Raw genomic sequence first — 16,994 nt, forward strand, 5'->3', positions numbered from 1 at the left:
CAAGATGATGTTGTAGGTCTTTGGTGCTGGTCTGTGGGTTGACTCTGACTGTTCTCACCATTCGTCGCTTCTGTCTGTCCGAAATCTTTCTTGGTCTGCCATTTCGAGCCTTAACTTGAACTGAGCCTGTGGTCTTCCATTTCCTCAATATGTTCCTAACTGTGGAAACAGACAGCTTCAATCTCTGGGACAGCTTTCTGTATCCTTCCCCTAAACCATGATGATGAACAATCTTTGTCTTCAGGTCATTTGAGAGTTGTTTTGTGACCCCCATGTTGCTACTCTTCAGAGAAAATTAAAGGAGGAGGGAAACGTACAATTGATCCCCTTAAATACTCGGATTCACCTGTGTATGTAGGTCAGGGGTCACTGAGCTTAACAAGCCAATTGGAGTTCCAATAATTAGTTCTAAAAGTTTGGGAATCAAAACTCTCTCTTGACAATGGTGCCCAAATTAATGCACCTGCCTGATTTTGTTTGAACAATTATTGCACACTTTCTGTAAATCCAATAAACTTCATTTCACTTCTCAAATATCACTGTGTGTGTCTCCTATATGATATATTTAGCTGACATTTTTTATTGTAACAACCAACGATTTATACAGGAAAATAATGACTATTAACAAGGTTGCTCAAACTTTTGCATCCCACTGTATCTCTCAGATTCCCACAGGGCATCATGGGACTTGGAGTTTGCCTACTCAGCCCTGTGGTGTCTGACTGACATGGGGCTACTGGACATACTTACTGGCCCAGTAAAATAATTTTTCTTTTTGCATATTTTTGCCTCCCAGGCAACATTTGAGTTTGTCTTTTCCTCATCACAGGGCACTCTGAGTCATCTGGTAGAAAATGAAGCCCAGACAGAGGCTCAAAGAAAGAATGGGGCGAGCAGGTGAGATCATATCAAAAGTGCAGAAAAATCATTATTCATAATAACGCGATGGGCCAGCCATGCGTCTCTAGAGACCACACCTGACACATGTAGTATCTGACTGACACAGAGTGTTATATATTTGCACTGTGATATTAATTGCAGGGTTCGATTATGCAGCCATGTGCGGTAGGTCTGGTTTTCGGTGAGATGAGCTTGATTGCTTTGGTCTGAGAGGTAAAAGAAAAGAGGACACTAAAAAAAGGTTTTGAGGTTGTTGCACTTACCAGCTGTCAGCGTCTCTCTTTCCTAGACATAAAATTTGGTGACGAGAATGGCTGAGCTTTCCCATTCACCACCGCCTCCCTTCCTACTTTTACCTGGTGAGCCTTCGATTCCGTGGACTCGCTTGCTACAATCCTTTGAATTCTATCTCACTGCCTTGGGGCTTGAGGATGTTTCGGCCGCTCACAAAAGGGGCGCTACTCGTTCATTGCTTGGGAGCGGAAGGGCAGCGAGTGCTTGGGACTTTGGGACTAGCTGACACATACGACACTGCAGTTACCCTTTTGAATGCCCACTTCTCTGCCCAACAAAGTGCTCTACTACGGAGATTTATTTTCAGACAGCGCCATCAGCTTCCTGGGGAGACTGTGCATCAGTATGTCGCAAATTTAAGAGGACTAGCTAGCTCATCTCACCAAAAAGCAGACCTACCGCACATGGCAGCATAATCGAACCCTGCAATTAACATCACAGTGCAGATATATAACACAGAGGTGCCATATATATGTCCTTACTGACCCAGTAAAACTCTCACGTATATGGAAATTGATTTTTCCCTTTTATTTATTTTTGCCTCACAGATTTGCATTGCATTTGAGTTTGGCTCAATAGCACCGTCTAGAGACCCCTGACGTATGCAGTATGTGACTTGATACAAAGGTGGAGAATTTACTTACTTACTTACCCAGTAAAACCGACACAATAGATGCCTGGGATGTAAATTGGGTGACTGTGGCTTTAAACAGGGTTTGCCCAAGGGCTTATGGGAATTGTAGTTTTTGTCTATTTGTCAGTCAGTCGGTCATTATCCAACCTGCTATATCCTAACTACAGGGTCACGGGGGTCAGGAACAAATCCCTGGGCTGGGTGCCAGCTCACTGCGGGACACACACACCAAGCACACACACGGGACAATTTAGGACCACCAATACTCCTAACCTGTATGTCTTTGGACTGTGGGAGGAAACCCACGCAGACGACATGCAAACTCCACGCAGGGAGGACCCGGGAAGTGAACCCGGGTCTCCTAACTGCGAGGCAGCAGCGCCACCACTGCGCCACTGTGCGGCCCTTGTCTATTTGTAATTACTGTAAATATAGAAGCCAGAAGTGGAGGACAGATGTAGACTTCTGGCTTTCCAGTAAACTTACAGCATTAGCAACAAGAGGCTCCTTTAGTAAACTTTGATGTATAGCCATAGGAATTAGCAGAGGAAGATGGTGGTGAGCGATTGAAGTAGGCCTGTGGTGCTGAAAAAATCTTCTGGAACTTGTTGACAAGATTGTTTTGCTGATTATTATAATGGAGAGCAGTTTAGCAGAAAGGGACAATTAGTTTCATCATTGCACTGCAGTATGGTAAATGTGGGTGGCCAGCCGTGAACCTTTAATGTCCGGATTCCAACAGCTTTTAGGAGCAGTTCCTTATCAGATTGAGCTAAAGGAGGCTCCTGGTCTCGGCCGAGCAGAAGGTACTTCTGGACACTTCTGAGTGGAGAGCCTCGTATTGACATCAGCTGACCTCACTCTCCATCACTGTCACTCGGTCCTCTCCACCACGCTCAAGGCTGCCGACTACGCCACGTGTATTGCTGTGGACTCAACCCATGAGCCTTCTCACTCGGCAGATTGGCACTGTGGTAACTGCTTGTAGTCAGCCACAAGCTGGCGATGTCTGGACCACAATGGCCCTCAGAAGCAGTTTCTTATCTTAGCTAAAGGAGACTCCCGGCCACTGCAAGGATAGCACTTCCTAGTGACGTCAGTGGATCTCCTTCACGTCTCTGTCACTCAGCCGCCATATTACTCTGCAGCTCCACCACCTCCACACCATGAGAAAACCCTTTATGATTCACGAGGATTTGCAGTACATTATTTCCAGTGAGGCTGAATATTTTCCTGGGGTGATTTTGTGGGTGTGTGTCTCATGTTTGTAGTTGTGTTTTTAAATGGCTGCATGTATTTAACTACTTATGAATGCTTTACTGCGGTGGACTGGTGCCCTGCCCGTGGTTTGTTTCCTGCCCTGTGCCCTGTGTTGGCTAGGATTGGCTCCAGCAGACCCCCGTGACCCTCTAGTTAGGTTATAGCGAGTTGGATAATGGATGGATGAATGCTTTGAAATCCCTTCAGCGTTTCTGTCTGGTGCCTCCTGTCTCACCGGTACGAGAAAACACACACATATGATACACCGTTTGACTTGTCTTGATGTCTAATTGTGTAAAAATAAAGGGTTCTCTCTTATTTTTTGACCCTCTAGACCCCAGGCCCCTAATTTTAGGCCATACTTTGTGCAAGAACTTACACCCTTATGATAAAGAATAGTCCAATAGGTGTCTTATAAAATAACGAGAAGGACCTGGAGTTGTGCAGGCCACGTCAGCTGACCGCAGGGGTTCACCGCCTAATGGGATATGAGGGGGCAAAGTTACTTATTTTAACAAAACATAAAAAAAAAAAAAACAGATTGTAAATAAAAAGTAAAGTGTTGTTTTACACTATTTTGAGGGTTGATGATTACAAATATGATAAAATTTTTAGTATTTAATTTTAACGGTGGTCCTCAGAAGCTTAAAAGTGACAAAGTTTGTGGGGTATCATTTGAGCTTATATCAAGGCCTGTGAATATGATGTGATGTTTGATGCGTTACTATAGGGCTAACCTTAATCAGAGGGTGAAAAATGACAAATTTCTATTACGGTCAAGAATATTTAGACTTTAAATGTTTAAATTGAAGCCCACATCTTAATATTTCAAATATCTGACGCTGCTATTCTTGTGTATAATGTACTTGTACCTCATGAAGGAAATCATCACCTTTTATATGAATACCCAGAATTAGTGTGGCTTACGCTAATTTTGACTTTTATGTTTTGTAATGTATAAAGTACCAGTAACGGCACAACTGCACGTGCAGTGAATCCACTTGACTTGAGCATTCCTAGTGTTCATCCTCTTTCTCTGTACGTTTACCATTCGTTTGCTCAGACTTTGACGCGCTTGCTGCTTCCTGAGCAGCTCTTCTTGTCTCCAGCCTAGCGGTCCGCTGCTTCTCTTCTTTCGTCGACATCTTTTTACGTTAAAACTGATTAAGTCAGTGATTGTGTTGCAATTACTTAGTACGTTTTCTTTAATTTTTCATTTAAGCTGGCACTTAAGTCTTCAATCTGACTCAAGAATGATTTAAGATATGAAGAGGGAGAAGAAGTGACGACGAAGGTGGTAGGGAAGGAGAACGGCGCCCATACGCATGCGCTGCACAGCCGCCCTGCTGCGCACTGCAGAGAGTTGATACTACAATAACATAAAATAAAAATAAAAAGAGCAATAATACCAAAAATCTTTGCTTTTAATATACATCTGTAGTGCAGAGTTTCAGTGGAGTATACAGTCATATGAAAAGTTTGGGAACCCCTCTCAGCCTGCATAATAATTGACTCTCCTTTCAACAAAAAAGATAACAGTGGTATGTCTTTCATTTCCTAGGAACATCTGAGTACTGCGGTGGTTTCTGAACAAAGATTTTTAGTGACTCAGTATTTAGTTGTATGAAATTAAATCAAATGTGAAAAACTGGCTGTGCACAAATGTGGGTCCGCTTGTAATTTTGCTGATTTGAATGCCTGTCACTGCTCAATACTGATTACGTGTGACACCAAATTGGTTGGATTAGCTGGTTAAGCCATGAACTTCATAGACAGGTGTGTCCAATCATGAGTGATAAAAGGTATTTAAGGTGGTCAATTGTAAGTTGTGCTTCCCTTTGACTCTCCTCTGAAGAGTGACAGACAGCATGGGATCCTCAAAGCAACTCTCCAAAGATCTGAAAACAAAGATTGTTGAGCCTCCTGGTTTAGGGGAAGGCTACAAAAAGCCATCTCAGAGGTTTAAACTGTCAGTTTCAACTGTAAGGAATGGAATCAGAAAATGGAAGGCCACAGGCACAGTTGCTGTTAAACCAAGCAGGTCTGGCAGGCCAAGAAAAATACAAGAGCGACATATGAGCAGGATTGTGAGAATAGTGACAGACAACACACAGATCACCTCCAAAGACCTACAAGAACATCTCGCTGCAGATGGTGTATCTGTACATCGTTCTACAATTCAGCGCAATTTGCACAAAGAACATCTGTATGGCAGGGTGATGAGAAAGAAGCCCTTTCTGCACTCACGTCACCACAAACAGAGTCACTTGTTGTATGCCAATGCTCATTTAGACAAGCCAGATTCATTTTGGAACAAAGTGCTTTGGACTGATGAGATAAAAATTGAGTTATTTGGTCATAACAAAAAACGCTTTGAATGGTGGAAGAACACCACATTCCAAGAAAAACACCTGCTACCTGCTGTCAAATTTGATGGAGGATCCATCATGTTGTGGGGCTGTGTGGCTAGTTCAGGGACTGGGGCCCTTGTTAAAGTCGAGGGTCGGATGAATTCATCCCAATATCAACAAATTCTTCAGGATAATGTTCAAGCTCACTCACAAAGCAGAAGTTACAGAGGAGTTGGATATTCCAACAAGACAAGCACCCAAAACACAGTTTGAAATCTACGAAGGCATTCATGCAGAGGGAGAAGTACAATGTTCTGGAATGGCCGTCACAGTCCCCTGACTTGAATATCATTGAAAATCTATGGGATGATTTGAAGCAGGCTGTCCAGGCTCGGCAGCCATCAAATGTAACTGAACTGAAGAGATTTTACATGGAAGAATGGACAACAAAACCGCCATCCAGAGTCCAGACACTCATCAAAGGCTATAGGAGGTGTCTAGAGGCAGTTATATTAAGCAAAAGGAGGCTCAACTAAGTACTGATGTCATATCTCTGTTGGGGTGCCCAAATTTATGCACCTGTCTAATTTTGTTATGATGCATATTGCATATTTTCTGTTAATTCAATAAACTTAATGTCACTGCTGAAATACTACTGTCTCCATAAGGCATGTCAGATATTAAAAGGAAGCTGCTACTTTGAAAGCTCAGCCAAATCCAAAGGGAGGGGACTGGGTGGTCTCATGGTCTGGAATCCCTACAGATTTTATTTTTTTCTCCAGCCGTCTGGAGTTTTTGTTTTTCTGTCCCCTGGCCATTGAACCTTATTCGATGTTAATGTTGATTTATTTTGTTTTATAATTGTGTCTTTCACTTTTCTATTCTTTAATATGTAAAGCACTTTGAGCTGTTTGTATGAAAATGTGCTATATAAATAAATGTTGTTGTTGTTATTAAGAGGGGTTGCTAAACTTTTTTTATATGACTGTATGTGTACCAAATTTCAGGCTACAGGTTATTTGATTTTTGACCTCACCTTCCTGGGGTGACCTTTGGCCTTGGAGGTCAATCATCACCCAAAAAGCGGAGAGTAGATGTCACGTAAAATATGTTTACCAAATTTCAGGTCAATTGGTCAAATGGTTTGTGAGCTACAGATGATTTAAAATCCTGGACAGACATAGTATCGTATTATATAAGAACATATGTAATATATTCCGTTTTTTGACATTTTCCTAGTGTCATTGTATTGATAATCCAGTGGAGGGCTGGAACAATAGAGGAGATCTCACATGATGGATCCATTTCATCTGTCTCTCATTTTTAAAGTGTATCAGCAGCATCTGTTTGCGAGTTTGTCACCCCTCAAAAGTCAGGGTTCACTCAACCTTAGAAATTTCAACAATGACTGATTTTAAGCATCTTTTGTGAATGAGAACGGAAGGGTCTTTTTTTAATCAAACACAGGATTTGGTGGGCTTTTCTGCGCACTTCTTAGTTCATGATGTCAGAGGCTAAGTTTTGAACTGACTGGATGAGAGTGAATGAACAGACCGGAAACCCAAGAATATCAGACCACCTGCTACTGCCTGGCCTCGGACGACACATTTCAGGTCCTTGTGATCAGGTTCAGAAGACAGATAGAAGACCCCTGGAGCTATGAGGCAGCAATGCCAGCATGTCTTACATGTTCATTTAATGGTCTTTATTTCCCTTAGATCATTATTTGAAAATGTAAACCTCTGAATAAAAAATAAACATATAATGAGTCTTAAGGGCTCCCTAAATATCATTATGCTTTTCTGGTCATTTTCTCCGTGACTATGTGATCCTTAGAAATGAAACATACAGTATGGCTTGTCAATTTGACAGCAGTAACACTCTGAGTGTCCACCACCCAGCAGCTCTTAGCGTGTTTTTGGGTGTTTAGAAGCCAAATGAAGTCATTTGAATTGGCGCTCCGTCCACGGTGGGATTCTGCCTCTCACTGACTCTCCCACAGCCATGAACTGGATACGCAGGTTAGAAGATGGTTGTATTCTTTCGACCTTTGCCAGCTAAAACGTGTGCTGCTGGTGGGTAACATGGAGAGTCATTAATCACGAGAAGCTCATTTATTTAATCAAATATCAAACAGTGCGTCGCCATTGGAAGCTTCTAAATATCTATAATGTGGCAACGGACTCGAAGTCCTTGGTGTTTGGCAATTAAAAATCCAAGAAGACCTTCAGAGTCATCTGTCGACACTCGTCTCGGCAAGTCTATTGTTCATAATTGCTAAGGCTCCCACTCCTCCTGAAAAGCCGTTGTGCCGAGCGCTGGAGCCAGACTGCCGCGGGTAGCCATTGGCCGCCTCAGATAGCTGCTTCTGCATGATGGCCAATGATACTTTATTAGCAGCCAGAAAGTCTTTCATCGAGATCATCTCGCCAGACATCCGGCGACCATCGGTCTCACTGTCATTGATCATATCAGTCTCGATGGAGATATTCCGTCTGCTTCGGATGTGTCCGGGCATCACCACATTCCTCCGCGAGCGGAAAACCTTTTGCTGACAGCGATGGCAACAACAAAATTCTAGCTTCTTTAAAATCCAGTTCAGAAGTTGCTTGATAACAATAGATATGACATTAAACAAGGAATAAATGCAACAGACCCCCATAAGGATGAACATGAAGTTCCCAAATCTATAGAGGCTTTGATTCTTGTAGTTCATATTTTGACTGCTCACCAGATCCCCGAATCCAATGGTGCTGAAGGCCACAAAGCAGAAGTAAAGAGAGTCAAAATAGCTCCATCCTTCTATGGTCATGTACATGGCCGAGGCGCAGCAGGAAATGAGAATGGCTGCCATGCACAAGATGAACATGACATAGTAGACTGAGGGCTTCCAGCCAGAAAGACTGTCCACTTCTGAGTTGCTGGAGTTCCTCCGGTTGTCATAGGGCAGAACGCCTTTTCTCCTCCTCTGTCTCTCGTAGCAGGACTTGAGAATGTAAGCCAAGACCGTAATCAGTCTCTCCAGAAACAAGTTGAAGAACAAAATGGTGGCAGCGCATCCGATGAGACCATAAAATATCAAGAAGGTCTTCCCTCCAATGGTGGCAGGGGTGGTCATTCCAAAGCCTGCCAAAGAAACAAGAGCGAGAGGTTAAAGTAGGGGCTATGGGAAGGACGAGCACTTTGAAACTTGAAAGGCTGATACTGTATTGCTGGCTAAATAATCCTCGCTACCTTCTATAGCATCTTTGTTCACTGGGTAGGAAAATGGAGAGTGTGAGGGATCACTGGAAGGAACCAACCTGCACTATGAACACATGCTGCTGGCTGAACAACACCGTGAATATGGCACAGTCTGAAGGGGTAGGCGAAGCCATTGTGAGAGCTAGCCCAAACACCATCAGACTAACACCAATATTTCTATAAAACCCACGTTTATTTACAGTTTTGCACACACAGTGCTCCACACCAATCACCCTTACTCGGGCCTTTCAATGTCCGTGGGCCGCCTTTCTTCCCTCCGTCACTGGAACTTCACCCTCGTCCAGCACCCGACTCTCACTCCCCGACTGTAGGAAGGCGGCCCCCTTTATAGTCACCCGGACGTGCTCCAGGTGCTCGCTGACGTTCTTCTGGCGGCACTTCCTGGTGTGACGGAAGTGCTGCATGAGCACCCGGAAGCACTCCGAGCGTCGCTGGAAGGTCCTTCCTCCACCTTCCCAGGTGTGGTAGAAGTGCAGATCTCCTGGACTTTATGAGGCTTGGGGCCCACCCTGGCGGTGGCCACGGGCCCCCACACGGGTTTGAGCCTCCCTGCTACTTCCCCGTGGTCCCCTTGCTATTCAGGGCGGTTACCCCTTCGTGACCCGGGGGACGTATAGATCACCTCCCGATCCTTCCAGGTGTCCTGGCTGGGTTTGACCCCCAGCCTCCTGCCACACCATGTTGGCACAAGTATCTTCTCTCGATTTTAGGTGTACCTTTGCCTGCATGCCACTGTGCCACCCCATGAGGTTCTAGCTACCATGTCACTCTGGTCCATCAGCTTACCTTGTAGATGGACTACAACATCTGAGCATTGTAGTAACAGCTGGAACTCGATGTTTGGTTTAATTATGAACATCCTAAATCGATAATATTCTACAGTGGCAACGATTTAGTCAAGTTGGAGAAGGAAACCCTCATCCTAGCTAAGTACAGTTTGTTAGTTATTTGAATCTGTCAGTAAACGGTGATACTGGAGTTGTCGGGATGGAGAGTCAATTTTTCTATAAACAAACAAACAATTTAAATGTGGTTTCAATTAAAATGGTTATTTTCCACTTAAAAAAAACAGCACAGATTTTTATTTTACCAGTGCAAATGACATCTCTACCAACCGCAGCCAATATAAGTACAGAAAATCCTCCCTATCCATGGATTCCATTCCCACAGAATCGCTCATCCGCTGTTACAAAAGTGTAACCCATTTTGCTTACCGGCGGTCTAATTGCGCCTATTTGCAGCCATATGCAGCAGATTAAACAGGCCCAGTGGCGTAGCGTGGGTGTCAGCCGCCCGGGGCGGAGGAAAATTTCGCCGCCCCCTTATTTAGGTATTTCAATTCAAAAGACTAAAATATACAGTAATTCTTTGCCGCCCCTACAAGTGCCGCCCCTGCCGCTCCCACTACGTTACGCCACTGAACAGGCCTCTCACGCAAGTTTTAAAATCATGTGCCGTGTTCCTGCTCTGCTCAGTCCTGCTCTGATCATGCTGTTTTCTTGTATGGTTGCACCTCACGGTGCAGTTTTGCTCTTTTTTCCCTAAGAGATCATTTAAGGATGCAAAGGAGCTCATTCAAGACTTCACTACAGACATCTGAGCAACTGCAAACCAGACGAAAGCAAAAGTGTCCCAGCTGGAGTAGGGCAGGGCTGCCTCGCACAGCACACCATTTTCTTTTCCTCATCACGGGGCATTCTGGGTCATCTGGCAGAAAATGAAGCCCAGACAGTGGCTCAAAGAAAGAATGGGGCGAGCAGGCGAGATCATATCAAAAGTGCAGAAAAATCATTATTTATAACAACGTGATGGGCCAGCCATGCGTCTGAAGCACCGTAAATGAATTTAGATGTCACCATGAGTCACAACAACAGCGCTTTATTCTACCCAGAGATGAGCATCATCAAGAATGGAGTAAGTAAGCTGTTTCAACCTCCCGTGAAGCACATTATTTATTTCTTTGGTTTAGTGCTCGGACGATGAATCTAGCAGAAAGCGTTGCTATTTCTTCTAAATGTACAGCAGCTCTGTGCACAGTTTATTTAAGAGCTTAATTTACTTTTTACAATAGAAGCTGCAGGGCCCATGGGTGTTATTGTAAGTTTACGTCTTCAGCACCATGGACAGAAAAGCCTGTTTGTTTCTTTTTTTTTTTGTTTGCTTGTGTATTCTGCACATAGTGTTAGATAGGCAGTGCCATATACACTCGACAAAAGGCCTGACCTGAGCGCCGGGTAACTGGTTCAAATCCCACTGTTGTTCTCAATTTTGAAACTCTTCATTGAGTCTGTGCGCAGCTGGCACATACAGTTCAATCGACCCTAAACCTAATTGCAAGTATCTGTTAATACAGTGGATTCGCTGTCTGCACACTTTATTGTGTTGTAGGCTCCATTTTAAATGGATCAGTTTGCCATTTTTGTCCATAAATCTACACTCAATAAAAAATATGTTTTCAAAAAGGTTTGCAAATTTATTAAAACTCGAAACCTGAACTCCCTCATTCATGGAAGTATTCAGACTCTTAATGCGGTACTTTGTGGAAGCCCCTTTGGCAACAATTTCAGCTTCAAATCTTCTTTGGTAAGTCTCTACAAGCTTTCCACACCTGAATTTGCACAGTTTATCCCATTTTTCCTCCATTAGATTGGAAAGGAAGCGACTGTGAACTGTCATGTTCTATGGGGTTTAGCTGGTCCACTCAAGGACAGTCAGAGACTTGTCTCAAAGCCACTGAAGTGTTGCCTTGGCTGTATGCTTTGTGTCATTGTCATGCTGAAAGCTGATCTGTCACCCCTGTCTGAGGTTGCCTGCACCCTGGAGCAGGTTTTCTTCAAGGACCTCTCTGTATTTGGCTGCCATGGTTCTCTTAATTCTGACCAGTTTCCCTGTCCCTACCACTGAGAAGGACCTCCCATAGCATGGCGTTGCCCTCACTGTGCTTCATTATAGGGATTGTATTAGATAGATGATGAGCAGTGCCTGTCTGTAGAACAATAAGGAGCAGACTATATACCGTGTTTGCCAGTTAATAATAAGCCTCCTGTTTTCTGGGAAACCTGTGGTACTACCCATGCGTTAAAAGAACTGCACTTGGATGAGCTGCAAAGGAGACAGTTTTTACATTGTGAAAGCTAAGTGCCTGCCTGAAAATAACTAGCTCAAAAAGTCACAATGTTGCAAAAAAGGACAATGAAACGAAGAAACCTTCAAACCCTCCCCTTTGAGTTTGGGGCCAGACTACCTGGGGTGAGGCCTACTTCTGGGCAGACCAGTGAAGCCCTGATCAGAGTTTCTGTGTCATTTTGAGGCCTGCATGCCCCTTGTTTGTCCTTAATTCCTAATGCTCTTGTTTGAAGGTTCCGTTTCTGTTTTGTGTGTTTTGGATCTGTCTGTTAGCCTTTAAGGAAAAAAATAGTTTTCTCCTGCCATTTTTGATATAATTCATTACATTAAAAAATGATAATTCAAATATGAAGGAACTTTGCTGAGTTTTTAAGAGAAAGATTTTTTTAAAGGGTAAGTTCATTTTTTTTCCAAGTCGAAGTTATTTCTTCTTCATGGTATATATTTGTTTGTCAAATTAAACATTTTTGCAATATGTGTATAATCTCAAGACAGAAAATCAATACTCAGTGACATTTTTGGCTTGAAAAATGGATGTATTCGGTAAGCTTGAAGGCTTTTCTTTATAAAGGCTCTGGGATACTTCAGCTGTGTTACAGAGTGCAAGAGAAGGCTAGTTATTTTTACAAATGTATAAAATAGGATTTACTTTCAAACACAATTTCCTGTGACAAAATAAAATATACCAAGATTGTGAAGAAATAATGTTGGCTTAAAAAATTCCAAGCTTACACTTTAAGGTCTTTCCTTCTCTCGTTTAACTTTAAAAGCCTTTGCTTCCCTGTGTAGGCCGTGAGCCTGCCTTTTGAGTTTGGGACCAGGCTCACTGAGGTGGTGTGGCCTATTGTGCTCTGGGTGAAGCACTGGTCTTCATTTTCTTTTCTGTGGTTTGCAGCATTTGGGGCTCTGCAATCAGGTGGGAGCCCCCACTGAAATTGTTTCTGACGTATATATATATATATATATATATATATTGTCACAGATGTACGGGGACACTGCCCGGCCGGGACGCCTGGACAGTCCCCAACGGGACAATACTTCTCTCGGCCACGAGAGGGCAGCCGCCGGGTCTATTTGGGGGCCACAGAGACGGAGCTGGGATGCCCGTGAGAGGACGTGGCCACCGCCAGGGGGCGCCTGGTCAGTTGGGGAGTCCTGGATGGCAGCATTACCGCCACACCAGGAAGTGCTCCCGGAAACAGTTTCAAGAAGACCCGGAGTGCTTCCAGGGGCTTTCCAGACACTTCCGCCATACCAGGAAGTGACGTCAAGGGGAGCACCCCGGGCTCATCCGGGTCCTGATAAAAGGGGCTGCCTCCTTCCAGACAGAGAGCCAGAGTTGGGAGGAAGGAGACGAAGCTTGTGAGGAGGAGGAAGAGGAGGTCAAAGAGAAAGAGAAAGAGAGAGAAAGAAAAAGGAAATGAAGAAGAAAGGAAAGAGTTGGTGAGAGAAGGCATTGTGGTGCAGTATACAAAAATAAATAAAGGAACGTGTTTTATACATCCTGGTGTCGGTCTGTCTGTGTTGGGGTTATGGTTTCCACTATATATATATATATATATATATATATATATATATATATATATATATATATATATATATTATGGGGTGCCAAACAGGCAAATACATTGATTTTCTGAATATATAAAGTCAAAACCTGAGTATATAAAGTCAGCGTCGGAATACATAAAGTCGAAACCTGAATATATAAAGTCAGCGTCGGAATTTATAAAATCATTCCTGATTATATAAAGTCAACATCGGAGTATATAAACTCACTCCTGAATATATAAAGTGAAAGTCAAAATCTATTGATTGAAACAACTTAGTAAACTAAAAAAACTGAACTAAGTTAACAAAAACATATTCACAAAAATAAATTAAAAAAACACTGTTCGGTTAATGTTTTGAAAATGATGCATGTGCCCTGCCCAGGATTGGTTCCTACCTTGTGCCCAGTGTTGGCTGGGATTGGCTCCAGCAGACCCCCGTGACCCTGTATTCGGATTCAGCGGGTTAGAAAATAGATGGATGGATGGAAATGGATGGATATTCCAGCACTGACTTTATATATTCAGGTTTTGACTTTATATATTCAAGGTTTAACTTTATATATTCGGGAATGACTTTATATATTCCGATGCTGACTTTATATACAGTATTCAAGTTTTGACTTTATATATACCGACGCTGACTTTATATATTCAAGTTTTGACTTTATATATTCCGACAGTGACTTTATACAGTATAATCAAGTTTTGACTTTATATATTCGGAAATTACTTTATATATTCAGAAAATCAATGTATTTGCCTGTTTGGCACCCCATAATATATATATATATATATATATATATATATATATATATATATATATATATATATATATATATATATATATATATATATATATATATATATATATATATATTTATAATGTCCTGCTGCTGTTAGATGGAGAGTTGTGTGCCTTCTACTCAGTACTACGTAGAACACAAGTACCTCGGTATACGTCCGCTTTGGAATAAGTCCAACTTGGTATTCGTCCTGTTTGGACGTGAAAAATTTTGCTAGGTACTGTATACGACCTTTGTTTGGAATACGACTTGCATGCCAGAACACCTTGCGCTACTCTACAAAGCCACGACTGCCCACGACTGTCAGTACGCCAGTTGCTAGCATTCAGTGAACAACTCGTGCTATAACTCTATGTGAATTTTCACGTGATTTTGTGTTTTTTCGCGTAAATTTGAATTGATTGTTGAAAAGTATGAAGGTGGCATGCGTATCCGGGGCTTGGCTGCTGCATAACGTATGCCGAGAACGACGGTATCTACGATTGTGAAAAACAAAGACGTTATTAAAAAGTAAAGTGAGGTTAAATCTAATTGCTTTTGTATTTATGTATTTTAGTATTAAGCAGTGTTTAAATTATTTTATACAACCCCATCAGTGTATAATATGCCAATAACAATAGGATTTGTTTTCATGGGAACGGATGAATCATTTTCCCTTTATTTCTTATGGGAAAAATTTGTTTGGTATATGTCCTGTTTGGTATAAGTTAAAGGATCTGGAATGGATTAAGGACGTATACCGAGGTACCACTGTATTTATGTTAAGGAAAAAAGACTTGTGATTATTGTATATTAACATATGCATAGTAAAATACCAGGCCTTAATGAGAGTTTTCGTCTCTTTTATTTGTTTATCTATGTTAAGCATCTTAAGACCTTCTTGTTTATCTCCGCTACTACTTTAGACCCCAAAAACAGTGGAAACAGTTCAGCCTGAACTTCACCCCAGTCCAGTGAATGACCACTTCAGTCCCACGCCTACAGTCACTCAGCTTTGAATTTAGAATGAATTTAAATGGTATTTAGGTAGAGGGCTCCCCACTTGAAACCAAAGGGAGACCAATACACCCCATGACTACTAGGTTAGCACACCTTTGTGAAACTGTATTAGAAAGAAGATGACTGTTTATTTTATGTTGAGATGAGCTGATCATCTTAACCAGTGAAGGTAAAAAAACAATTACAATCAGGGACCAAGCTGGATGTCACTGTTCTGCCTTGGTCTGCAGCTTGGTCCTTCTTCAGGGTGGGATTCTGCGCTTTTTATTTGGAAGCCCAGTCCAGACTTTCTTATTTGTCCACATGGATAAGCAAGCAGATCAAACTGTGAAAGGTTTTGTCCAAATCAAGTAACAATGGCCCAAGCGGAACACTTCTGTCACAGATTGTTACTTGTGGAAGTGCTGCATTGCCTTGCTTCACATAATGCACAAAGCACAGCATGTTAAAAATAGTTTGCTGACATTTACTCTAGGATCAAAGCATGCCGGATGAGTAATTGGTTTATTTTAAAATGAAATGAAAGCAAAATCACATCAGTTTCTCCTTGTATCCTTAAGCCTGGCTGTGGAGGTCATCACAGTACATCACTTTAACAACCCCGCACAAGAATTAAAACTCCAGCAGCGAGGCACCAAAGGCAGATAGCTGGGTATGTGTGTCAATGTCTGGAAGCTATCTTGGTGCGGCGATGAGATGAGTGTGCAGACAAGACACCTGAAGCTCTGTTCATGTTTTTGACTATGTGCAGTTCAGATGTGTATTTAAGCTCAAAGAAACTCAAGTGATCATAGGAATCTCTCGGCTTGTTTGATGAAAGAGAAGCATGTCAAAAATCCCTATAGCATGATCCAACAAGGCTGCCTTGTGACCCAGTAGTGCATGGCATGGTGATGGGTTTCTAAAAATAACTTCTTAAAAATATGTGTCAAGGGTTTCTATACATACTCACTAACCTCCTTGAGAACTCAAGGATAAATATTATCTGGTCCTGGTGGTTTGCTTGATATCAACCTATTTAATCTGAACAGCACTTCTCCCTCTACAATTTCCAAATCACTCTGAACCTCCTTAGTAGTCCCATTTACTGCTGGGAGGTTATCCACTTTCTCACTTGTGAAGACCTCAGAAAAATATAAGTTTAGAGCATCTGCTATTTCACTGTCTATATCTTTTAATTCCCCTTTACTATTCCTGATGCACTTCACCTCCTCCTTAACTGTTCTTTTACTGCTAAAATACTGAAAGAATCTCTTTGGGTCACCTTTACCCTGATCTGCTTTATTCCTCTCCATCTGTCTTTTAGCCTACATAATGGTTGCCCTCATGTTCTCATATACCCTAGATTCACCTTGGAGTTATTAGTCTTGTACACCTTATACAGTTGCTTTTTCCAATGCAGCTTCTTGATTTACTCTTTATTAAATAGTTTTTTTTTAATTTCCTATTAATTCCAAATGTAGGTGTTTACATGTAAAACATTTTTAAACCTGTTCCACTGCTCCTCGACTGTCTCCACATTTAAAAGCTTATCCCAGCCTACCCTCCTTAGACTTTGGTGCATCTGCTCAAAATCCACCCTACCAGAGTTCAACTTATCAATTTTAACCTTTGTATCCATGTTCTTACAAAACACTGAGAATTGTATTACATTATGGTCACTTAGCCCTAGTGGTTCAATCACCTCTACCCCTCAGCTCTTTACTAATTATTACAAAGTACTAAATCCAGACAGGCTTCACCCCGTGTTGGTGCTGTAATATACTCTATTAAAAACAGTCACTAATTACTTCTAAAAACTCTTGTGCTC

At 42.2% G+C, this 16,994-nt stretch overlaps 1 protein-coding gene across 1 annotated transcript in view; it reads right to left on the minus strand.

Annotated features, from left to right (window-relative positions):
- Positions 1–7,220: 7,220 nt before the first annotated feature.
- kcnk13a (potassium channel, subfamily K, member 13a) overlaps positions 7,221–16,994 on the minus strand; it is a 60,543-nt gene continuing 50,769 nt past the window's right edge. The window contains exon 2 of the mRNA XM_039742028.1: positions 7,221–8,565. Coding sequence (XP_039597962.1) covers positions 7,673–8,565 — 893 coding nt within the window. The 3' untranslated portion in view covers positions 7,221–7,672. The remainder of the gene's footprint in view (positions 8,566–16,994) is intronic.

This window comes from Polypterus senegalus, chromosome 18 (assembly GCF_016835505.1).
Source record: "Polypterus senegalus isolate Bchr_013 chromosome 18, ASM1683550v1, whole genome shotgun sequence".
Classification (NCBI taxonomy): Eukaryota; Metazoa; Chordata; class Cladistia; order Polypteriformes; family Polypteridae; genus Polypterus; species Polypterus senegalus.